Genomic DNA, 25,919 nt, shown 5'->3' with positions numbered 1-25,919 from the left:
TTTTACCTTGACAATTCTTACAAAACAGTTCCCTTTATTCCATAATATGATTGTGTTATTTTATCATAAAAGTGATTCACATTAGTTACCTCCAGAGAGAAGAGCCTCCTATCTGTCTCAGTGGCTACTGAACCAAGTTTGGTCACCTTGTATCTGTGGATTTCAAAAAACTGGGATGAATTGGAGAAACCTAACACCACATATCATGCTTGACTTCCAGATGGTTTCTCTCCTTGGTCTTTATATCTGAGTATTTTGAAGACCCAACTCTTAGAAATAAGAGGACTAAACAGAAACTTTTTAAAACTGTTATATTATAGTAACCACTGTGACAAAATGCCCAGAATACTACCAAAAAGGTGGTTTCGTGAATATTTTGGGACTACTGCTATTGGAAATTTTCATTAGTGTATCATCATCTTGTTAAGAGGTCAACTCTTGAGTCATATGTTGAACTAAACCAGCTTCTTTATTTATTTTTTAACGTTTATTTATTTTTGAGACAGAGAGAGACAGAGCATGAATGGGGGTGGGTCAGAGAGAGAGGGAGACACAGAATCCAAAACAGGCTCCAGGCTCTGAGCTGTCAGCACAGAGCCCAACGCAGGGCTCGAACTCACGGACCGTGGGATCATGACCCGAGCCGAAGTCGGACGCTTAACCGACTGAGCCACCCAGGTGCCTCAGAACTAAACCAGCTTCTAATCGACTGGTCAGTCACTTTACCTGAATAGGGTACTATTCATAAAATGACTTTCATTAAGAAAGTTGGATAATGGGGCGCCTGGGTGGCTCAGTCGGTTAAGTGTCCGACTTCAGCTCAGGTCATGATCTCGCGATTTGTGAGTTTGAGCCCCGCGTCAGGCTCTGTGCTGACAGCTCAGAGCCTGGAGCCTGCTTCGAATTCTGTGTCTCCCTCTCTCCCTGCCCCTCCCCTGCTCATGCTCTGTCTCTCTCTGTCTGTCTCAAAAATAAATAAAACATTAAAAAATTTTTTTAAAAAGTTGGATAATTATGTTCCCCCACTTTACTGCTAGCTCTGTTCTATTTGTCACGTGTAAATAAATGAACTAAGGGTCTCAAATAAACTCATAGTCCTTCCAATCAACTCTCTTCAACCAACCCTCAAACTTTTTTCTTAGTGTAGAGAATTTGTGACATTTGAAAGCCTCCCCTGCCTTGCAGTGGATTGAGTGTTCAGCCTTGAATACATATGTCTGCTGCACAAGCCAACTCTTTGAGCCCTGGGGTTGAGCTACATGACCCTCCTCTCCTCTTCCAGTTCCTATGTGTCAATTTTCACAGCCTGACACTCTTGGAAGAGCGTCAGTTTTCCACAGCTAATGGAGCCCACTGTGAGAAGGCTGGTGTCCTTGTCAACTTCTTGATACTCACAGCACCAAGACTTCTCCGGATCCCAGGCAATCCCTTGCAAAGACAGAGTGGCTTCTCCCTACCTATGGGTCACACATTGTCACTTAGGCCCCAGATTACTTGTGTGCAGTCTCATAGTCTTTGTTAAAGACAGCTTGGCTGGCTTTTGAACCTCTCCCTCTAACCTGGGGGCTCAGGCCCATCACCAGAGACCCGAGGACCCTGGTGGGCCCATTGTTCATGCCATACTAACCTACCACTTTCTTCAAAACAATTTGTGCCCCTTCCTTCTACTGAACGTCTCCCTCTTCCCTCCTCGCCCCTAGTTTCACAATATAACTGCCCATTACTATCAACCAGCACAGATTCCAGGAGAGGAGACAGAGCTGTCTGTATTAGCAGTGTCTGAATCCCAGCCTAACTCACCACCATTGCAATCTTGCTGCATTGTCCACAGATGCATAATAATGGCCAAACATCACACATGAGCCGTTGCGCTGCACCTCTGTAATGATGTAGGAGAGTGGGCACCTGTATCCATATTTCTTACATTTTCAGGGCCGAGGAAGGACAGAACAAGTATACCTGGCCTGGGCCTACTTTGGGGCCCTGTTGTATAATGATAGGAACTCACCCCTCATCACATAGCAGAACACTGGGGAAAAAGACAGGATCTTAAGCTTCCAGGAAGGAAAAACACAAGTCACATAAAAAGCATCAGGAATCAGAATGGCACAGAGTTCTCGACAGCAATTCTGGAAGCCAGGAGACAATGGAACATTGGCTCCAAAATTCTGAGACAAAAGAGTTGCCAACCCAGAGTTCCATACCAGCCAAAGTGTTACTCTAGAGGCAGTTTTGAACAGAGCGACTCTCAGATACACTAGATTTCAAACTTTTACCTCCAGTGCTGACTGTGCTCTGTTGGCCTTTCCACGTCCACTTTACTCTTAGCCCTGCTGTGTGCCCCCCAGGTGCAGCGTAAGGCATCAGTGCAACTCGAGGGCAGGCTGGCTTCAGCCAATGGGAGGCATTCTGAGGGAAATCGGAGGGCAGCGGTGGAGGGAGGTTGAATAATTTTCTCTACTCCCTCCCTGCTGGCTGAGCCAACACACCCTAAATGACAGCGAGAGTCTTGTGAGGGTGACCCTCTCCTACAGCTGTGGCCTTTCTGAGAATACCCTCTCCTCTTGCCCTTTTAGGCTTTCTGCTGTTGCTCGCCCCAAGGTACATCATGCCCCTTATTGGTGTTTTTTAACCCTGCCCATGCTTCTTTAAACTGTCTTCAATTGCCTCTTTTGCATCAGCCATATGCTTCCTCTTGGAACCCAAACCAGTTCTCCTCCCGTGCATACTTTGTCAAAAATGACAGGGGAGCCTGGGTTGCTTGGTCGGTTAAGCGTCCGACTTCGGCTCAGGTCATGATCTCACGGTCTGTGAGTTCGAGCCCCGCGTCAGGCTCTGTGCTGACCACTCAGAGCCTGGAGCCTGTTTCAGATTCTGTGTCTCCCTCTCTCTCTGCCCCTCCCCTGTTCATGCTCTGTCTCTCTCTGTCTCAAAAGTAAATAAACGTTAAAAAAAAAATGACAAAGTAAACCTAGGAAAATGGAAAACACCAAATCCCGAAAGCAAAGCATTTAGTACAGGAAAAAGATAAAGGTCATTCCCAGTGTGCTGATGAAGGGAAATTCCAGGATGATGGTTATGCAGAATGCCTACTCTTGATTAGAGGCGTAAGACAAACTTTAGAACAGAAAGTGCCAAGAAAAATGAAATTTATAGATGAGCTGATGTGTTGGAACTAAGAGGAAGTTCTCTTCTGTCAGAGGATGAGCGGACGAATTAATCATAGATTCACAGGAAATTTTTAAAAAATTTAAATGGGGCAATTATGGACTCCAAGGGAAAAAAAGTTTAACCAGAAAAGAAGTGTAAGCAAGGTTCATCTATCAATACTATTTAGCCATGCTATCACAGACATCGAGCATTAATTTAACAAAACTTTGTTATTTAACTATATGGGGAAAAGGTGGGAGAGGAAGTTTATGGCACGGAAAGGGGGGGCAGAAATACAAAAAGAAATCTAAATTCTTATCTTCCATAGCAGGAAGTGAATAAACAAAGACTAAAAGGTATATAATACTAGCATAAGCATGTCATTTAGGTAAATTTGTAAATTCCGGAGGAAACATTACAAGAGTTGAGAATGTGGAGCACCTGGGTGACTCAGTCGGTTGAGCGTCTGACTCTTGTTTTCGGCTCAGGTCAGGGTCTCACAGTTTCCTAGGTTCAAGCCCCATGTCAGACTCTACGCTGACCATTCACGGAGCCTGCTCGGCATACTCCCTCTCTCTCTGTGTCTGTCTCTCTCCTGCTCGTGCTCTCTCTGTCTCTAAATCAATCAATCAATCAATGGGTTGAGAATGCTTACTTGGGAGGAGTGGGCATCAGGGTGGGTAAGGGCGGGGCAGGGCACTATCATGTGTCATTAAGTTTTACTTTGATTTTAAAATTTTTAATTAACTTAATATTTTAAAACTCCCACAATCTTACTATTATCAACAGTCATTGGCACTAAGAGATGTTTCAAAATATTTCCTGTTTGGGTGCCTGGGTGGCTCAGTCAGTTAAGCGGCCAACTTTTGATTTCGGCTCAGGTCCTGATCTCACAGTTCATGAGATCCAGCCCTGCATCGCAGGCTCGGCACCCATAGTGTGGAGCCTGCTTGAGGTTCTCCCTGCCTCTCCCCTGCTCGTGTTCTCTCTCTCTCAAAATAAATAAATAAACTTAAAAAAAAAATTTGCTGTTGTGGCCATTTTTACTTCATGCTAAGTTAGCCTTGGATGAGCATCCCTCTGGATTTTTCTCTCTGGACCGCGCCACAGTGTCCAGCTCTCTGTAAGTTCAGAATGCTTTTGAATGTAGATCATGAGAAACCCAACTAACCAAAGCTTCAGCAAATAGTGGTTTTCCGACAGAACGAGAATTCCAGACACAGGGGTTATTTACATGTATTCAGTTACCTGACAAGACCATCAGCATCCAGACTCTACCATTCTGTTTTGCTATCAGCAGCCTATGGAATTTTTATCCTCATGTTCAGTGGGTCTCAGAGTGTGTTCCCAGCCCAGCAGCATCAGCATCACTTGGAAATTTGTTAGAAATGCAAATTCCCAGGCCTACTCCAGACCTGGGAATCAGAAACTCTGGGGGTAAATAACAGCAGTCTATATATTAAGAAGCCTTCTGGACGATTCTGATGCACATTCAGATTTGAGAACCATGGTGCCTGCGAATCATCTCGTGGTCACAAAATAGTTGTCAAAGCTCCAAACATCACAACATCGTTGAAGGCAGGAAGAGGAGAAAAGGAGTGTCTCCAATCTGACTGTTCCTTTTTTTTTTTTCTTTTTTTAATCAGGAAAGAAAACATTTTCTTGGAAACTCCCAATAGACTTTCCCTCACGACTCCTGGGCCAGAACTAGACTTCATAGCTCAACACCTAACTACAAAGGCAGTCAAAAAAGCGTGTATCTGGCTCTCCAGCCCCTATAGGGGGAGGCAGCAAGAGAGAAAGGGCTGGGAATGGCTGTAGTCAGCTAGAAGACAATGTCTCCCACAGGGTCTATGGTGGTCAGGGCCACAGATAACATCATTCCTGAATCCAATCTGGAAAAGAAGCAGAAGATCTTAAAACTCATCTGCGAAAGTAGGCTTCTTACTTCCAAATTCCTCAGATGGAAGAATCAGGGACATAGAAATCTTATTCTTATTGATGTTATCTGCCTCTCACGGAACAGTCGTTCTGATCATAATTCATTATGTTAAAATAATCCTTTTCCATCAGAAATGGCTAGGGGAGGGGCGCCTGGGTGGCTCAGTCGGTTAAGCATCCGACTTCAGCTCAGGTCACGATCTCACGATCCGTGAGTTCGAGCCCCGCGTCGGGCTCTGTGCTGACAGCTCAGAGCCTGGAGCCTGCTTCCGATTCTGTGTCTCCCTCTCTCTCTGCCCCTCCCCCGTTCATGCTCTGTCTCTGTCTCAAAAATAAATAAACGTTAAAAAAAAATTTTTTTTAAAAAGAAATGGCTAGGGGAAAGAAGAAGGGGGAAGAGAGAATAGAAACCCTGTCCTGCCACACTGGCTTAAAGAAAACTTTTTACATTTTAACATAGAGATTTGACATTGTGGCTACTTTGCCACCATCAACCAAACAGCCCATCAAAATGCCCTATTTAGGTTCACATCACACACAAAAAAGAAGTGCTTAACTCTGCCTTAATAGAATTAATCACAGTTTCCAGGTAATCAAGGAGAACATTCCAGGCAGAAAGATAAGCACGCATTAGTGACAAAGGACAACTGCAAGTTGTTGGACAGGATGCATGTGACCAGCATCAGGAGAAGCCAGAGAAGGAGCAGAGGTCAGATCACAAAGGGTATTGTGGGTTGTGCTGACGAGGTTGGACTTCACACTTTTACTAATATCATTAAAGCATGGAAAGGATCTTTCCTAATATCACTAAAGCATGGAAACATGGTATACAAATGGACTTTGGCTCTTTGTCAATGCCCTGCAATTATATGACAATTTCATGGCTGTGTGGGTATGTATACTTTTCTGAGGAGTGGGTGCTAGATTTGCAAAGACGTGTATAACCTAGATTAATTTAGGAATTACTTCTTTGAGGATTCAAGGGATTAGTCATTAAATCTTTTTATCACTGGAATTAATTCAGACTCTAGATTCTAGATCCAGGTTAACTAGAAAGGGACAGAGCCCAGACTAGAACCAGGATTCCATTTTTCCATCCAGCACCCTTTCCTGGGCAATTTCCACAGCAGACAATCTCCAACAAGTGCCAAGAGAGGGACAGGTTCTCCTCCAGTATTTGTCAGGTCACAAAGTTCCTCCTCGCTCCAAAACCTCTCAGTCTTGTCTCTGACACCATTCTCAAACAATGAGAAAGGAAGGGATGAGACATCTGCAAAGAGAGATCCACCAGCTTTCCATCAAAGCTGGGGCACTCCAGAATGGCACCCCAGGAAGACACCGGAAAGTGGAACAGGAGGGGATTTATCCAAGGGAGTGGGATGAGTGCATGGGCATTTGTCTGTGATTTGCCCCTGTGACTCCTGGTAAAGAATAGGGTCATTTGGCTCTGCTCCCAACCTTGAGTCTTCAGAAGCCTCAACTCTGGAAGCTTGCAATCATTAATTGCAACAAGTGGGCAAGCACGGTGGGGCAGAAGATTATCACCTATTTTTCTTAACTCAAAAAGAAATTGCTTTACAAATATCACAAGGAACAACAGAACTTTAAAAACATTTGTTTAAAAATTTTGTAACGTTTATTTTTGAGAGAGACAGACAGACAGACAGAGCACAAGCAGGGGAGGGACAGAGAGAGAGGGGGAGACAGAATCCGAAGCAGGTTCCAGGCTGCGAGCTGTCAGCACAGAGACCAACATAGGGCTCGAACTCATGAACCATGAGATCATGACCTGAGCCAAAATCAGGAGTTGGATGCTTAATCAACTGAGCCACCCAGGCCCCCTTAAAAACATTTGTTTTAGAAGAAGACACAGAAATGTCCTTCACATGACTAAACCTGCTCACCAATGGTGTTATTTTGGTTCTTTTTGATTAATTCCTGAGTAGAAGGATCCTTTTAGGTTCTTAGCCCTTTATGTACCACACACCAGAAATATTCATCCAAGCAGACTCAACAGGCCTCCAAGTAACTTCCTTAGTGCCCTTGATTAGGGGGGGATGTCCCTTGACCCAGCTAGTTGGGGCCCTGCTTATGCAAACATAGGATACAACTAGTGCCTGAACAGGAAGTGGCCCAGATTTGCAAACCACCACACAAATTCAGCTTTGCACCAATAATACAGTCTTCCTTTTGGTTTTGTCTCTTACCAGGAAACAAACATGTCACCCATTCTTGCTTGCCCACTTTCCTCTACTCCTGAAGGCCTCATTGATTCCTGGACCTCTTCTGGCCAAGTTCTTACAGTGTCATGGGGTAGGGACCTCAAGTTTGTACACTGCCCTTCGTATCCTTTGCTGATCTCCAACACAGTGTGATGAGTCTGATCTGAGTCTTATGTATTTGGTGCTAATGCACCCCAAGATACAGCTGGTTCTGTTCAGGTACACTGCTGATCCCTGCTGAAGGTCATGACTGGGGAAACCAGTGATTTCTCTGCTGGCTTGCCTGTTCTGGCCTCTGGTACTGATGATGTATACTATTGGCTTCATCATGTGGCTCATTCAGTGAATTCAGAGCACCTAACCAGGCTACCATTCCATGACTTTTTGAGACAGGGATCCCCTGGCCATATACCCACTGATCCTCACTAGAGGGAAATTCACCCCTTAGCTTCTTATAGGGCTGGAGAGTCCACCCCACCAACCTTGTCTCGGTGGAAAGGTTTGAGACAATGCTTCTCTTCTGACTCAACAGCCCTCTGCCTTTCCAACAACTGCCTACAAGCTACCATGTTGGGAAAGGTACTCCTGTAAGTAACCTTAGAAAGGAGGGGGAAAGGGTACTTGGACTGCAGAGAAAATAACATGAGGATTAGAAATAATAAAAGAACTGTTCATTTATTTTCTGTGTGACCCCAGGCAAGATACTTAACCTCTATGTGCCTCAGTGTCCTCATCTTTAACATGGGATTAAAAGAATAGCTATGGGGCACCTGAGTGGCTCAGTTGGTTGAGCGTCCAACTCTTGATTTCAGCCTAGGGCATGATCCCAGGGTTGTGGGATCAAGCATCACATTGGGTTCTGTGCTGAGCATGAGACCTCCTTAGGATTCTCTCTCTCCCTCTGCCCCTCTCTTCTGTTCAGTCTCTCTCTCTCTCTCTCACGTAAAAATTTTTAAAATTTTATTAAAAAAAGAAGGGCTATGAAAGTTAGAAACAATGTATGAGAAGATTCTGGGATATTGTAGGTGTTTAACAAGTGGGGCTTATCCTTATTATTATTTTTTTTTAATTTTTTTTAATGTTTATTTATTTTTGAGACAGAGAGAGACAGAGCATGAATGGGGGAGGGTCAGAGAGAGGGAGACACAGAATCTGAAACAGGCTCCGGGCTCTGAGCTGTCAGCACAGGGGCCCGATGCGGGGCTCGAACTCACAGACCGCGAGATCGTGACCCGAGCCGACGTCGGCGCTCAACCGACTGAGCCACCCAGGCGCCCCTTATCCTTATTATTAACTATGAACAGTAGATCTATTTTTGACCTCTACTTTATCACTGAAGTATGTGCATTAAATAACATAGCAACAGCATCAACAACAAAAAGCAAAAATAGCAATCTCAAAAAAATTCACAGTAATGCAATTGTGAGAGAACTTAATAAATTAAAAGTCCCAGTAGGAAATACAGTAGGTGATAGGAGCAGGAACTTTGATTAAAGACAAACAAAATGATCAATAAACATGAAAAGATTTCACTCTCACTAGAAACTACAAATTAATGGAATAATAAAATTGGTTTCATCTGTCATGTTGGCAAAGGTTTTAAAATTATAATACCCTTATTTGGGCTGGGAGACAGAAAACCAGTAATCAGACCATCTTTTTCCCATTTCATAATCTTTCCTCCTTTGTCAAAGATTAATCAACCATATAATCGTGGGTTTATTTCTGGGCCTTTTATTCTGTTCTATTGATCTATTCATCTATTTTTTGTGCCAGCACCATTCTGTTTTGATTACTACAGCTTTGTAGTGTGTCTTGAAATCCAGGACAGTGATATCTCCAGTTTTGTTATTTTTCAAGATCGCTTTGGCTACTTGGAGTCTTCTGTCATTCCATACAAATGTTACAACTATTTGTTCTAGCTCTGTGAAAAATGTTGTTGGTATTCTGATAGGGATTGTGCTACATGTGTAGTTTGCTTTGGGTAGTGTGGACATTTTAACAATACTCGTTCTCCCGATCCATGAGCATGGGATACCTCTCCATTTGTTTGTGTCATGTTCAATTTCTTTCATCCGTGTTTTATCATTTTCAGAGTCCAGGTCTTTCACCTCTTTGATTAAATTTATCCAGAAAGCTGATTTCTAAACCTCCCTCTGCTGCTTGTGGTGCAGCTCTAGGCAACTCACTGAACACTAGATGTGTTGAAGTCATGAGGTCTATAAAGCCCTTAGTGTGATTCTGATTAAAACATTTATATTCATAAACACAGGGTGAAAATATCAGCGAGATCAAAACGGTGCGATCAAAATGCCTTGCACAACCTCCCTGATAACGAAAGGAAAAGAAATTCCTTGGCTCTTGCATGTTTTTCCTATCATAGTAGCAAACTCATCAACGATTCATAAAGACTAGTGTTAGTGAGGGTGTAGAGAAATGGCCAGGTTCACAAACTGTAGCAGGAGTAGAAACTGGTTCCAAGCTTTTTGGCAAGTAGTTTGAAACACTTTTGGAGTGGTATTTCAACGCACACACTGCGGGACAAGTGACTCCTCTTGTGGGGATTGATCCTCCAGAAACAATAACAGGGGCGCCAGAATATGCATCTCCAATGGCATTCACTGTAGCATTGTTTGTGTAATCCTAACACATCCTGGGACTCCAGGTAGCCCACTCTCTACATGGAGTCACATTTGAAGATGTTCAGTCATCAAAAGTAAGCGCCAGTAGAGAGGAATTGCAGTCTTGTGTCTCTCAGAGTGATAAGCTTTTTCATAAGCTGCGGCCACACTTCTCCCTAACTTCCAGGGAGACCAGTCCTCTCCCTGGCCACACCACCAAACGCAAAGCTCTAACTTTCTGTTCCCCTCCTCCTTTCCTCCTGCCTCTCCTGCCCCATCTCTCTACCTGTTCCTGATCCTGAAGCACAAAGCCCGGAAAAGACAGAACTTTGAGTAGGAGGCAAGATAGTGGCAGGGTGAGGGGAGAAGCTAAGCAAAAATGAACCTGAATTTGGTTGCGGAGGGAGTGTTGCTAAGGTTTAGATCAGAGACAGCGCGTTAGTAACTGCAAAAAAAAAAAAAAAAAAAAAAAAAAAAAAATGGAAGCAGTATCAGTGTCCTTCATTAGTGGGAGGTGGCTTTACTATGATGTTGTTATACACAATAGATGCAGGTATTTTAAAAGGAGGGAAATTTTTATGTGCTGATTAGGAAAGAAATCCACGATACGTTGATACGTTGAAGAAAAGTAAATTATATGTGTGTGCATGTATGCGTGTGTGTGCGTGCTTGTCTGTTTATAGAAAGCACTTGAGAGGAGGGGGGGGCATTTTTAAGAGGTGGGAGTCTGAATGCTATTTACTATTTTGTTTTTCACAGAGACAATAAAAATTAAAGCGAATAAATGTCAACCTTTCAAGCTGCGGAGTCTCTTTTCCATCAATGGAAAGGAAACTCCTTGACTAGTCCGGAGAGTGACAGTAGTAGCTGGTTGTGTTGCCGCCTGAGCTGGGAAACAGCTGAAACCAGCAGTCATTAGTGGTCTGGCCCCGCGCTCAGCCCTGTCGCTTCTGCTGCTCCCATTCACAGCTCAGATGGCTCCCACTAGCATGATGATGGCCTTGGACACCTCTGCCAAAATCCTCAAGCAAGTCTTGCAACGACAGCTCACAGAACAGAAGGCGTGAGCTGGAAGGAACTGTGACCATTACCTCTCAGAGCAAACAGTCATGACGGGCCCATTGCATAGTGGACCCTGGCCGGGCAATGAGGACACAACAAAGAGGCAGACACAGTCCCTGCCCTCGGGCATTTAGAGTCTACCAGAGGAGGCTGAGAAGTCCACGGTCATGCCAGGGCCATACGATACACCCTGATGGGGGAAGCACTGGAGCATGTTGTGGGGAGGAGGGGGAGACACATAACCCAGGGAAGGCTTCTGGAAGGGGATGATGCCTAACCTAGACCCAAGGTACGGTAAGAGTGAGCTAGCTGAACAGTGACCTTGATGTGATCATGGAAGCTGTGAGGCTGCCAGCAGGCAGTGTGGCTGTAATGCAGGGTGCTTGAGGCAGGAGGGAGGGGAAGGTGAGAGGTGGTGTTTAACAGCAAGAACAACCACATCACAAAGCTGTTCTCCACCAGCCGAGGTAGGAATTTGGTCTGTATCCTGAAGTCTGCCAGGAGCCATTTAAGAGTTTTAAGCAGGAGAGGAACATGACTGAGTTTGTTTAGAGAGACCACCCTGGCTAACTTCTGGAGGGTGTGGAGACAGAATAATCAATCCCCCCTTCAGATGTCCACATCCTGATCCCTGGAACCTGTGATTATGTTACATTACATGACAAAAGGGGTTCTGAAGGTGTGATTAAATTAAGGCTCTTTAGAAGAGGAGACTCTCCTATAACCACGAGCATCTGTGCAAGTGGAAGAGGGAGGAAGAAGAGAGAAGCAGAGGAGATTTTGTGATGGAAGAATCTCCAGAAAGATACATCATTGCTGGCTGTGGAGACAGAAGAAGGGGGCCACAAGCCAAGGGATGTGGGAAGCCTTTAGAAGGGAGAAGAAGAGGGGCTCCTGGGTAGCTCCGTCAGTTAAGCTTCTGATTTCAGCTCGGGTAATGACACCATTCACGGGTTCGAGCCCCACATTGGGCTCTGTGCTGACAGCCAAGAGCCTGGAGCCTGCTTTGGATTCTGTCTCTCTCTCTCTCTCTCTCTTTCTCTGCTCCTCCTCCACTTGTGCTCTGTCTCTCAAAAATAAATAAAGGTTAAAAAAAGAAAAGAAGGTAGAAAAAGAAAGCAAATAGACTCCTGCAGTCTCCAGAAAGGAAGGCAGAGCTGCCCACATTTTGATTTCATCCCAGTGTCCAACTACTGACTTGCGGAACTCTTAGACACCACATCTGTATTGCGTTAAGCCTCTCAGTCCGTGGTTATTTGTTACAGCAGCCGTAGAAAAACAAATACAGATTTTAGTGGTGCTGGACCAAGCATCTCAACACGTGGAAGAGGCAGTGGAACTGGACAGTAGGGAGAGGACAGTAGGGAGTAGGGACAGTAGGGAGCATCATAGAAAAAGCTTAGATGACCTTGAACAGACTCGGTGGCAACAAGGGAGCTAACGACGACTCTGCCGCTGAGGACTCAGAAGTGAGGGGCGCGGAGGAGAAAACATAAACCAACTTTGATAATAATCCAAGCAAAAGAGGATGGTGTCCAGGGTGAGGCAGTTGCATTAGGAATAGAGAGAGGTGGAAGGACTAGATAAACATATATGAGGTATAGCAGCTGGAACGTGGTGATAAAACTGGGGGAGGGGTGAGGGGAGAGTCAAGGCTGACACTCATATCTTTGGCTTAAGCAATAGGGCAGAGGGTGAAACTATTGGCTGACTGCATAAGCCACACAGGAAGAGAGCAGGTTTGGGGGGGTCTGCAGATACTTTCATTTTGGACTTATCAACTGCCTGTGGAACATCCAAGAGGCAGTTGGATAAGCAGGTCTGAGGCTCTGTGGAAAACATTCAGGTGATAGTTAAAGTCAGAGGAGGGGGTGAGATGGTCCAGGAAGAACACGGGGAGTAAGAAGAGAAGGACAGGACAGAACCCTGTGGAGTGGTAAGTAAAGGCGTGCAGAGAAAAGAAACCCACGAGAAGCCTCAGAAGGAACTGCTAGAGAGGTAGGAGGGAAACCAGGAGAAAACAGCTCAATGAAAGCCAGCACCATAGTTGCAATGTTATCAGTGTTGCACCAGCACTGGGAAAGAATCAGCTGGAAGAAATAGGGGGTCAGATGAAGGCAGGAGCAGGACTGGGCAGCTCAGAGGAGAAGGAAGTGCAGTGGTTGGCATTTTCTGCCCAGGCATTTGAGGGCAGCCAGAGTCCAGGTAAGCAAACCTGCTTGGGACTGGAGCTCAGCCTGGAACAGGCAGCTGGTTCTCTTCCAGGAAGGGGTTCTAGCAGAGAAGGGGATCATGTCACCTCTTCTGTGTTCCGAGAAACTAGCCCTGTGCCCTGCCTTTGCTGACAAAGTTCCTTCTGCCTAAAATAAATATCCAAAGCTTGCTTAGCACTGTGATAAGCACTTCCTGGACACCAAGAGGCACTGGTGTTTTCCCCATGTTACAAATGAAGGAACCAAAGCTCTAAGAGGTGAAGTGACTTGCCCGTCGTCACACAACTAATATGCAGTAGAATCTGGACCCAAGTCTAGCTGAATACAGGCTCTAACCTCAAACTCCCCCCAAAGCCATGATCTCTCTCTCATTGGGTTCCCACCATCTTTTATCTTCTTCTCTCTGCATTTCATCTCCAGAAGGATTTTCCTCCCCGAGAAAAGGGCTTTTATTCAACTTGTCAAGTTGTAGGCATTCTGCGCTGCGGCAGAGAACCACTAGGTGGCGCCAAAGCCCCAGACAGCCTGATACCCTGCTGACCAGGAGTTGGACTCCCTGAAGAACAGAACAGATGGGTGAGGGCGGGGGAGGGAGGGAGGGGGGGACGAGGGAGGCTGGACTTTTCTTCCTACCTTCCACGCCCACCCCTCCTCCCCATCAGAGCTGAGGAGAAAAGAGCAGGAGATTGGAAGGTTAGAGATTAGAGGTCTGAGGATTGTAAACTGCAGTGCCCCAGACCTCCGGTCAAACGGAAGATTCTAAGTCTCTAAGAAGGGCAAAGACCAGCAAAATAAAAGCTTGTGACAAGCTGGTGGCTGAGAGGCTGGATTTCAGCCCCACTCTCCTCGCTATCATCCTTGTTTGTGCAGAATCCCAGCTGCACAACCATATGCTGTGATCTTTGTGGAAAAGGGAGGAAATGCACGTTATTGGTACTTACCATGAGCCGGAAACGGTGGGAATACGGCTGCGTGCCCTTGGGAAAACCACTTACTCCTCTAAGCCTCAGTCTTTACCGAGGCTTACATAAAATGGGGATAATCACAGGACCTACTTCACTGAGAGGTTGTGAGGACTTAACCACAAAATGCACAGAACAGACCAGTTCAGTGTCTGTCATATAGCCGGTGCTCAAGAAGTATGATTATAAGTAAATGATAATTATAATAATATAAATATGTAAATGATAAATTTTAATATTAATATTTCGTAGTCCCTAGGGGCACCTGGCTGGCTCAGTGGAGCGTGTGACTCTTAATCTCTGTTCAGGCCACGAACTCACGCTCAGGTCATGATCTCACAGTTCCATGGGATTGAGCCCCGCGGGCTGTGCACTAATAGCATGGAGGCCGATTGGGATTCTCTCTCTCTGCCCCTCCCCTACACGCTCCCTCTCACTCTCAAAATGAGCAAATAAATATTTTTCTAAATAAAATAAAATCTTTACAATAATTAGCAATTCCTAGCTACCCTTTCTCTGATGATGTCAATTATTTAATTCTTTCCTCACACTACAGGCCTGATACATAGCAGGTCCTGGGGAAATATTAGTGGGATAAAACATTGAAAAAATGAATTTCAGCCATGTTCTGTGGGTTGATCCAGCTTATAGAGTCTGGAAAGACCTTCTGGAAGTGAAGTCTTTAAGGACCAAATAAGGATAACCACACCCTCTTGGGTTACAGTGCCTGGGGACAGAGAAAATGCTCACTAAATACTTGAGAAAGAAGAGAGGGAATGAGGAAGGAAGGAAGGAAGGAAAGGAGGAAATGGGGGAGGAAGAGAGAAAGGAAGGAAAGGAAGGAAAGAAAAGTTGAAGGAGGTGTTTTAGCTGAGCTAAGGATCTCTGAGAAGGGACTGCAAACAGGATCCCCAGCAAAACGCTTAGTAGAGAGTTGATAGCAATATATGCTGGGTCCCCACAGTCCCCCAAATTTCCACTAATACAGCCCTCAGCACACGTCTTTCCTATTTGAGCCCCTATCCCCCCAGTGTGAGCTCTGTGAAGACAGGAACTGTGTCTGTATTATTCAAAGGTACACAGCAGATGTTCACCAAACAGTTGTTTCATTGCTACATTGGGCTGAGTTCCAGTTCTGGGAATGGTGCAGCAAATTGCCAAAATAAGTCACAAAATTGAATTAGGGCACGGTAAAGTAACCAAAAGCAGGCACAAACTGGAGGAGGATTCAGCATTTAAATGAAGAGAACCACACGAGACATGGTCCACATTTATATGGATTTTCTGCCAAGGGGACCCCTTAGTCTCCATAGCAAAGACAAGCTAAAATTCAAGTAAAAATCCAGAATCCTCTGGGTTTGGTGAATCAGAAGACGGAGTTCAGGGCTGCCGCTGGCTAAAAATTTGAGAGAAAACCACAAAAACAAAAGAGCCGCGAGGAGGGATGGCCAAAAATCTGTATGTCAACTCCCTTCAAATTCGTGGCTAACCTCCTAACCGCACGTGCACAAACGAGACTCCAAATAACCCATGTGAAGATTAGTGGCTGGAAGGATGAAGTTGAGCAAAGACTTCAGCTGCTGCCCACTGCAAGAAGACAGTTTGGAGCTGAAATTATGCCAAGTTAGAAGTGCTTGGTTAACACCCGGGACATTCTATTAAAGTCCCAGAAGGGTCTCACCTGAGGAGAAATTCTTATATCATGTAACTAAGAGGTATCCCCTAGGATTAGGAGCAAAGCCAGAAGTAGAATTACCCTAACAATGAATAAAACTAAGCATACACAAGTTCAAGATCATCCACCAGAAGATCCAAATGGCTGAAAAAACAGTTGACACTCTCCAAAGGAATATAACCCAATTCAGAGTCTTCGTAACACATCATTCATGCCCCGTATACAATAAAAACTAATAGACATGCAAAACAACAACAACAAAAATAACAAACAACAAACAAAAAAAACCCCAGGAAAATATGATCCATATTCAAATAGAAAAGTAAGTCAATAGAAACAGAGCCATAGACAACCCAGATATTGGAATTCACAGCCAGGGACTTAAAAATAACTGTGAAAAATATGTTTCAGACTCTCTCAGAGAGCTCCCACCATAGAATGTAGAAACAGAGCAAAATCCAAAGCAAGAAGAATGAAGTAATTAACAAAGATAACAAGAGAAATAAAATTGAAACAGAAAACAATAGAGAAAATCAATAAAATAAAGAACTCGTTCTTCGAAAAGACCAATAATATTGACAAACGAGGTTTGTGAGTTCAAGGCCTGCGACGGACTCTGTGCTGACAGCTCGGAGCCTGGAGCCTGCTTCGGATTCTGTGTCTCCCTCTCTCTCTCTTCCCCTTGCCTGTTCACACTCTGTCTCTCTCTCTCTCTCTAAAATAAATAAACATTAAAAATTTTTTTTTTTTAAAGATTTTATTTCTAAGTAATCTCTACACCCAATGTGGGGCTCCCGCTTATAACCTTGAGATGAAGAGTTGCATGCTCTCACCAACTGAGCTAGCCAGGCACCCCTCCAGGCTCAGATGGTTTCACTGGAGAATTCTATCAAATCTTTAAATAGGAGTTAACACCAATTTTATATGATCTGTTCCAGAAAATAGAAGAGGAGAGAATACGTTTCAATTCATTTTATGAGGCTAGAATTATTCTGATATCAAAACTAAAGACGACACAAAAATTAAAAAACTATAGACCAATTCCCTCATGACTACAGACGCAAAATCTTTAACAAAATGTTCGCAAATAAAATACACCAATATATTTACAAATTCTATGTCATGACCAAGTGGGATTTATTCCAAGGATGCAAGGGTGGTTCAATATTCAAAAATCAGTCAATGTAGGGGTGCTTGGGTGGCTCAGTTGGTTAGGCATCCAACTTCAGCTCAGGCCATGATCTTATGGTTTGTGGGTTTGAGCCCCACGTTGGGCTCTCTGCTGTCAGAGCAGAGCCTGCTTCGGATCCTTTGTCCCGCTTTCTCTCTGCCCCTCCCCTGCTCTCTCTCTCTCTCTCTCTCTCTGCAAGAGAGGCCAAATTTCTTCCTCTTCAGGGAGCCCTCAGTTCTGCCTTTCAAATGATTGAAGCAGGCCCATCCAGATTACCTAGGATAATCTCCTTTACTTAAAACCAACTAATAATGGACTTGAATCATATCTACAAATTATTCTCACAGGGGCACCTGGCTGGCTCAGTCGGTAGAGCATGTGACTCTTGATCTTAGGGCTGGAAGTTCGAGCCCCACATTAGATGTAGAGATTACTTAGAAATAAAATCTAAAAAAAAATTTTTTTTTTCCACAGCAACAGCTAGATTATTGTTTCAGTAACAGAGGACTGTAGCCTGGCCAAGTTGACACAAAACTGTCTATCACACCTCTTAAGACCAGGAACAAGGCAAATATGTCTACCTCCACGACTCTTTTTTTTTTTTTTTAATTTTTATTTATTTATGAGAGACAGAGCACAAGCAGGGGAGGGACAGAGAGAAAGGGAGACACAGAATCCAAAGCAGGCTCCAGGCTCTGAGCTGTTAGCACAGAGCGCTATGAGGGGCTCAAACTCACAAACTGTGAGATCATGACCCGAGCCGAAGTTGGATGCCTAACCAACTGAGCCACCCAGGCGCCCCAATCACCTCTATCACTCTTGTTCAACATAGTATTGCAAGTTCTGGCCAGTGCAATAAGGTGAGAAATGAGAATGAAAGACATATGGATAGGAAAGAAAATATAAAACTGTCTCTATTTGCAGATGGCTGTTCACATGGAAAAATGTTTAAATCTACCCCCAAACAAAACCTGCTAGAATTGAGTTCAACAAAGTATTGGGATATAAATATATAAAGATCAATTGTATTTACATATGATAGCAGTGAACACGTGGAGGAGAAGTTTAAAATACAATAAGAGGGTGCCTGGGTGGCTCAGTTGGTTAGGCATCAGACTTGATCTCAGGTCATGGTCCCGCAGTTTGTGGGTTCAAGCCCTGCATCAGGCTCCCCACTGATGGTGGGGAGCCTCCTTGGGATTCTCTCTCTCTCTCTGCTCCACCCCCACTTGCATGTGTGCTCTCTCTCTCACTCAAAATGAATAATAAACTTTAAAAATAAAATAAAATACCATTCACAATCACTTAGAAATTATATATTTATAACATATAACTAACAAAACTACTACCAAAACCCATCCAGTACAGGTTTGCTGAAAATTACAATGTGCTTGAATTATACTGCAAATTTCCTGGTTTTGTTATTGTTCTATAGCTATGCAAGACACTATGATTGAAATACATTGGATACAGGGAACATGGGACTTTTCTATACTATTTTTGAAGCTCCTTGTGAATTTATGATTATTTCAAAATTAAAAAAAGATTTTAAAATCTTTTTTAAAAAACTCACAACTGTAATTGAGGCTTAGCTGGGCAATTCTTCTGTTCCATGTGGAGTTTCCTCAGGCCCTCAGTGGCGTTTAGCAGATGATCAGGCAGGTCTGGAAGGTTCAAAATGCCTGGGGCTTTGGTGTGGACAGCTGGAAGGCTGGGCTCGGCTGGGCATCTCTCTCCGTGTAGTCTCCCCAGCAGGATGGTCAGACTTCCTGCACGGTGGCTCAGGGATCCCAGGGTTGATTGGTTTAAATATTTCAGAGCTGAGGCACTCTGAATGAAGCCAACGCCCCAGGTATGGCCTTGAGAATATGGCTGAAGTGGAGTTGAGGAGATGATCACTAGAAATGAGGTGGTTAAGGCAATGGGATCTGGGATGTTGAAAGGGTCATCCAAGAAGATGGTGAGGCGCCCCAGATGGCAGGACCCTGAGAGGAGGGGAAGATGTGACCCAGGTGCCCAAATCATTAGTGAGTGAGGGAAAGGACCCAGAGAAAAGAGGAGGGGTGATGGAACCAGTTGGCGCCTGAGGGAGTAGAGTCTCCTACAAGCACATTTCTGGAGAAGCACTCAAAGAAATAATGTGGATCCTGATCCCACATTCTGACCCTGAGGGATGTGACGTCTCCATCTGTGACAGCTGCAGGACAGCAGGTTGTCAGGGAGCATCATGTGGAGGTCCAGGCTTGGAGGTGGACAATGTGCCCTGAGAAATTGAGAACAGTCAGATAATTTGCTAATCATTGAACCAATGTTCCAGAAGACGCAGTGGAAAGGTTGGGATGGGAGATTGGCTGAGAACTTGATGTGGGGTTGGGGGAGGGGAAACGGAGAAGCAAGGAGGTAAGTATTTCGGAAAATGACTGAGGAAACAAAGTGGGTTTGGTCAGGTATAAGAGAATTTAGTCATTTACTCCAAACTGAGTCCTGAGAACCTGCCCCTGAGAGAGAAGGGCATGGTTAGGGAAGGTCCTGAGGAAAACTTCAGTCCATGGATCCAACTTGGGGGTGATTCAGTGATCAGTCACTTTCTCCAAAAATCTGTGGACACCTGCAGCTTGATAACAGAGGATGAATCAGACTCAGTCTCTGATCAAATATAAAATATCTCTAGGATTAAAACAAAATTTTATTGAAAAAAGGAAAAGAAATCTTGAGCTCCTTCAGATGAAAAGGCACTCTTTGGGAGAGATGAGGTTGATGTGGGGGCTGGGGTGTCAATGCTCCCTCTGGTCCAGGACCTGGGATTCTTGGGCTCCTATTTTCAGGTTTGTTCGTGCAGAGTAAATTACTATGGTAGGTGGGAAGACAAAAACAGAGTTTCTTTTTTTTCCCCCTCATCTTTGAGATGATCTTAAACTTTTCTTCTTTAATCTAATAATGTGGTAAATTAGATTAGTAGAGTTTCTATTTTTTTTATTTTTTTTAACGTTTATTTATTTTTGAGACAGAGAGAGACAGAGCGTGAACAGGGGAGGGGCAGAGAGAGAGGGAGACACAGAATCTGAAACAGGCTCCAAGCTCTGAGCTATCAGCACAGAGCCTGACGCGGGGCTCGAACTCACAGACCGTGAGATCATGACCTGAGCCGAAGTCGGACGCTTAACCGACTGAGCCACCCAGATGCCCCAGTAGAGTTTCTATTTAAAAAAAATTTTTGAGAGCAAGAAAGAGCATGAGCGGGGGAGGGGCAGAAACAGAGGGAGACACAGAATCGGAAACAGGTTCGTGGCTCCAAGTTGTCAGCACACAGCCCAATGCCGGGCTCGAACCCACAGACCAGGAGATCACGACCTGAGCCGAAGTCGGATACCCAAACGACTGAGCCACCCAGGTGCCCTGAGATTTTCTTTTCTTTTCTTTTTTTTAATTACACTTATTTATTTTTGAGAGACAGAGTGAGACAGAGCACGACCGGGAGGGGCAGAGAGAGAGGGAGACACAGAATCTGAAGCAGGCTCCAGGTTCCGAGCTGTCAGCACAGAGCCCGACACGGGGCTTGAACCCACGAACTGTGAGATCATGACCTGAGCCGAAGTTGGACGCTTAACCGACTGAGCCACCCAGGCGCCCCATAAATTTTCTATTTTTTAAAAAAAAGTTTGTATATTTTGAGAGAGAGAGTGTGTGAGTGAGCAAGGGGGGGAGGGGCAGAGAGAGAGGGAGAGAGAGACCCCCGAGTGGGCTCCATGCTGACTTCGTGGACAGCATCTACTACATTAGTCACCCTGTTTCCACTTTTTTTTTTAATTTTCTTTTTTTTATATATTTATTTTTAGAGAGAGACAGAGCACAAGCAGGGGAGAGGCAGAGAGAGAGGGAGACACAGAATCCAAAGCAGGCTCCAGGCTCCAAGCTGTCAGCACACATCCCAATGCAGGACTCAAACTCACAAACTGTGAGATCATGACCCGAGCTGAAATCAAGAGTTGGATGCTTAGCTGACTGAGCCACCCAGGCACCTCAAGATTTTCTAACTTTAAATAATCCTTATTTTCCTGCTATGAAACCAACTTGGTCATGATGTATCATTCAATAGTTCACTATATTCAATCTGCTAATACTTTAAACAGGATTTTTCCATCTGTGTTCATAAGACAGATCGGCTGCTAATATTCCTTTCTCGTACTGCCCATCACTGGTTTGAAACTCAAAGTTATTATTAACCCCATAAAATGAGTTTCAGTGTTCTTTGTTTTTCTATCCTCTAAAAGCTTGTAGGAGATTCAAATGAGATATTCCATTAAATGTTTGACAGAGCTTGCCTTATTGATCTGTAAGACCTCTTTGTGTGTTATCCATATTAGTTCTTTGTCTGTTAATATATATTATAAATATTTTTCTGTCTTTCAACTTTCTCCATACATTTTTATTGTAAAGACATGTTAAAGTGTTATGAAGTCAAACTTAGGCATCTTTCCATGGTTTTGTGTATTGCTCAGGAAAGTTTTCCCCACCACAAAATTATTTTTATTTAAAAAAAATTTTTTACCACAAAATTATTTTTAAAAGAAACACTTTCCAGGGGCACCTGGGTGACTCAGTCTGTTAAGCATCTGGCTCTTGGTTTCAGCTCAGGTCATGATCTCATAGTTTGTGGGTTCAAGCCCCGCATCGGGCTCCGTGCTGACAGTGAGGAGCCTGCTTGGGATTCTCTCTCTCTCTCTCTCTCTCTCTCTCTCTCTCTCTCTCTCCTTCCCTCTCTCTCTGCCCCTTCCTTGCTTGCTTGCTCTCTCTCTCTCAAAATAAATAAACTAAAAAAAATTTTTGTAGGGACGCCTGGGTGGCTCTGTCCGTTAAGCGCCTGATTCTTGATTTTGGCTCAGGACATGGTCTCACGGTCGTGAGTTCGAGCCGGAATCAGGCTTTGCGCTCACAGCATGGACCCTGCTTCTGATCCTCTGTCTCTCTCTTTCTGCCCCTACCCCACTCACGCTCTCTCTTTCCCTCTCTCTCAAAAATAAATGTTAAAAAAGGGTTTTTTAAATTTTTTTAAAGAAACATTTTCCATTTTCCTTTAGGTATAGTTTGTTGTTATTATTATATTTAGGTCCTCAATTAATTAGTCCAGGAATATATTTTTGCATACTAATATAGAAATCTAACTTGAATTTTTCTCTAAATATGTATCCAGTTGCCTCAATATGTATTGACTAGGCTACTCTTTCCTCAATGACTTTAAATTTAACCTTTATCATAAACTAAATATAAAGACCTTTCCCATAAATTAAACAGATGTGATAAATGTGTGTGTGTGTATGTGTGTGTGTGTGTGTGTGTGTGTCTTTTGTCTTTCTCTTTTCAAAAAAATCTATTCTTGGGCTAATAGAACACTATTTGAACAACTCCCTTACAGTATGTTTTGATCTGTGGTGGGGAAAGACCTTTCTCATTTTCTTTTTCAAATTTTCTTGGCTATTTTCATGTAATTTCTCTAGTAGAATATCTTTAGAATCAGTTTGTCAACTTTCATGAAACCTACATTCCGATTTTGCCTGATATTGCATGGAATTCATAGGTCAATTTTTAAGATTTATTTTATTTTATTTTTAGAAGTTAGTACTTTTTTTAAAAGTTTATTTATTGGGGCGCCTGGGTGGCTCAGTCGGTTAAGCGGCCGACTTTGGCTCAGGTCATGATCTCGCGGTCCGTGAGTTCGAGCCCCGTGTCGGGCTCTGTGCTGACAGTTCAGAGCCTGGAGCCTGTTTCAGATTCTGTGTCTCCCTCTCTCTGACCCTCCCCTGTTCATGCTCTATCTCTCTCTGTCTCAAAAATAAATAAACTTAAAAAAAATTTTTTTTTTAAGTTTATTTATTTATTTATCTTGAGAAAGAGAGAGAGAGAGAACCAGTAGGGGAGGGGCAGAGAGAGAGGTAGTCAGAGGATCTGAAGCGGGCTCTGTGCTGACAGCAGAAAGCCCAAAGTGGGGCTCGAATTCACAAACTGTGAGATCATGACCTGAGCCAAAGTCAGACACTTAACTGACTGAGCCACCCAGGTGCCCCTAAGATTTTATTTTTAAAATAAAAATTTAAAAATCTCTACACCCAACATGGGGCTTGAACTCACAACCCCAAGATCAAGAGTCATGTGCTCCACTGACTGAGCCAGCCAGGTACCCCTAAATTAATTTGACATCTTTGCAACAATGAGTCTTTCTATCCAGGAATGTGGATATACAACTCTCCACTTATTCAGAGTTTCCCTGCTCCTTAAGATTTGTATGTGACTGGCCTGAACCTCTAGTCCATGTCTTGTGGGACAATTTCTCTTGCTCAGGGCCTGCTTTGAGCTTCAGTTTCCACTGAATTGGTTCAGGTTATAAGCCCAAGTATGGTAGGTTGCATTTTCTAAAGATGGCCGCACCCATATAGGTTCCACACCCCCCACACACATACACTCCATGCTCTTCTTAAAATGTTACATTGACATTCGTTCATCAGGAGGTGGAGTCTCTGTTCCCTCCCCTGAAACTGGGAAAACCTTTGAAATTGCCTGGACCAAGAGCCTGCAGTGACATTGATGCTGTATGACTTCTGAGGCTAGATCCTGAGAGGCAATTCTGCTTCGGTCTGGTGTTGTCCCTCTCTCTTTGAGCTGCTATGTTTGAAGTTCGGCTACCTTGAAGCTGCTGTGCTGGAGAGACCCTGTGGAAATCCCACAAATAGATAAAGGAGAGAGCTTCCCGAGAAATTCCAGCTGTTCCCGCCCCAGCTCTCGGAGGCTTCCTAGTACAGAAACCAGATGCATTGAGTAAAGAAGCGTTCTAGACAGGCCGAGCCCAGGCACATCTGACTGTAACCTCATGACAGACCCGGAGTCAGAGCCAACCAACAGAGCCACTCCTGAATTCCTGATCCAAGAAATTGTTGCTTTAAACCATCACATTTTTAGGTGACTTGCTATACAGCAAAAGACAACTAATACACTAATATGTGCTATCCAGATGTGAAGCGCATCCCCTTTCTGTAATTTCCACCCACAAAAGAAAACTTACACGAGGCCCATGTGTATTTAGCTCACAAAGAGATGAAGAAATGAGCAACGTAAAAACCAACAGCTTTGGGGGCGCCTGGCTGGCTCAGTCAGAAGAACATGTGACTCTCGATCTCAGGGTCATGAGTTCGAGCCTCACGTTGGGCATAGAGATTACTTAAATAGCAAAAAACCATGGTGGCTCATCGGTTGAGCATCTGACTCTTGATTTCATCTCAAGTTATGATCTCACAGTTCGTGGGATCTACGATGACAGTGTGGAGCCTTCCTGGGACTCTCTCTCTCCCTCTCTCTCTCTTTCTCTGCCCCTCCCCTTCTTCCTTTCTTTCAAAAATAAATAAACAAATATTAAGAATATCAACAACAGGGGCACCTGGGTGGCTTAGTCGGTTAAGCGTCCGACTTCGGCTCAGGTCATGATCTCGCGGTCTGTGGGTTCGAGCCCCGCATCCGGCTCTGTACTGACGGCTCAGAGCCTGGAGCCTGTTTCAGATTCTGTGTCTCCCTCTCTCTCTGCCCCTCCCCTGTTCACACTCTGTCTCTGTCTCAAAAATAAATAAACATTTAAAAAATTTTTTAAAAATATATCCACAACAGGGGCAACTGGGTGGCTCAGTCGCTTGAGGGTCCTACTTCAGCTCAGGTCATGATCTTGAGGTTTGTGAGTTCCAAAGAGCCTTGCATGAGGCTTGCATCCTGTGTCCTGCTCCCCCCCCCGCCCCCACCTCACCCCTCCCTCACTCGTCTTCTCTTCAAAAAAAAAAAAATTTTTTTTTTTTAATTAAACAACAACAACTTTGGCCATCCCATTTCTGAGATGTCTGTTACAAATATTACCCTCCTACCCTGGGCAATGCCATCATCCTTCCCTCACTTCCTCCTCCTCTCTTCTTACCTCCTCTAAACTCCAAATTCCTTCCCACTCTGTTAGGCAGATCAATTAAATTCTCTCAAGCCTTCTCTCCCAAACTAAGCTCCAGGAACACGTCTCAAAGCTCAGGGCCCTTTGCCCACGTGCCCCATGGGGTTGGACTTTCCTAAGTTCCAGAGAGTTGACTATTTTAGCTGATCTTGCGGTCCTCTCCCTCATACTGGGTACAGGATGGAAAAGAAAGTGTCCTCCATAAATCACAATAAAAGCGAAAACGTATCAAGCACCTAGTATGTGTGTCTGCTAGGTTAAGTACCTCATATACATCATCTCATCCAATCTTCACAAAAACCCTGTAAGACAGGGACTATCATCATCCCCTTTTACAGATGAGGCAACTGAGACATCATATAGTGTCAGGTGCCTGTGGTCATGGTTAGTGACAGTCTGATTCCAAATCACCCTACCAATATTACTTAAGTGAATGGAAAGGAAGCTAAGACTGGGAGAGAGGTGATGCTGGGTAGGTAGGCTTTGGAAACTGGTAAATAAGGTGGTGGCTGTTTCCATGAAGGTGGAGGAGATCACCCCGAATGAGAAAGAAGGCCCAGAGCTAGAGACTGCGGTGCTTAAAGATAAAGCTGCAGTGAAGAAAAGGCAATAGAAGAAGGCAATAGAAGGAGGAGGGCTGGATGGTGAAAGCTTCAAGGAGAGAATGGCCAAGGGCAGCTCCAGGAGCCAACAGCCTCCTGGGCGGTGGGGGGTGGGGGGAGCGGAGAGAGGGTTACTAAAGAGGGGCTGGGCCCCACTGGTGACCTCCAAGAGACGTATCTCCCTGCTGGGGCGGAAGCAGGGAGATGAGAGGGAAATGAAGGAGTTTGGAGGTGATGCACAGTTAACTCCACTATAGAGTTGGGGGAGGGGGGAGGGAAGCAAGAAGGAAAAGGTGGACAGGGGGTATTCACGGGATGGCTGATC

The 25,919-nt window shown here is 44.4% G+C and overlaps 1 protein-coding gene across 1 annotated transcript in view; it reads right to left on the bottom strand.

The window, feature by feature from the left end:
- Positions 1 to 2,085, bottom strand: part of SMAP2 (small ArfGAP2) — a 54,624-nt gene extending 52,539 nt beyond the window's left edge. Inside the window, exon 1 of the mRNA XM_042949468.1 lies at positions 2,009 to 2,085. Within this exon, the coding sequence (XP_042805402.1) occupies positions 2,009 to 2,015 (7 nt within the window). The 5' untranslated portion in view covers positions 2,016 to 2,085. The remainder of the gene's footprint in view (positions 1 to 2,008) is intronic.
- Between the last annotated feature and the right edge of the window lie 23,834 nt (positions 2,086 to 25,919).

The sequence above is a fragment of the Panthera leo genome, chromosome C1 (assembly GCF_018350215.1).
Source record: "Panthera leo isolate Ple1 chromosome C1, P.leo_Ple1_pat1.1, whole genome shotgun sequence".
NCBI lineage: Eukaryota > Metazoa > Chordata > Mammalia > Carnivora > Felidae > Panthera > Panthera leo.
The sequence above is the reverse complement of the archived record's forward strand: the minus strand, read 5'-3'. Positions and strand labels throughout refer to the sequence as shown.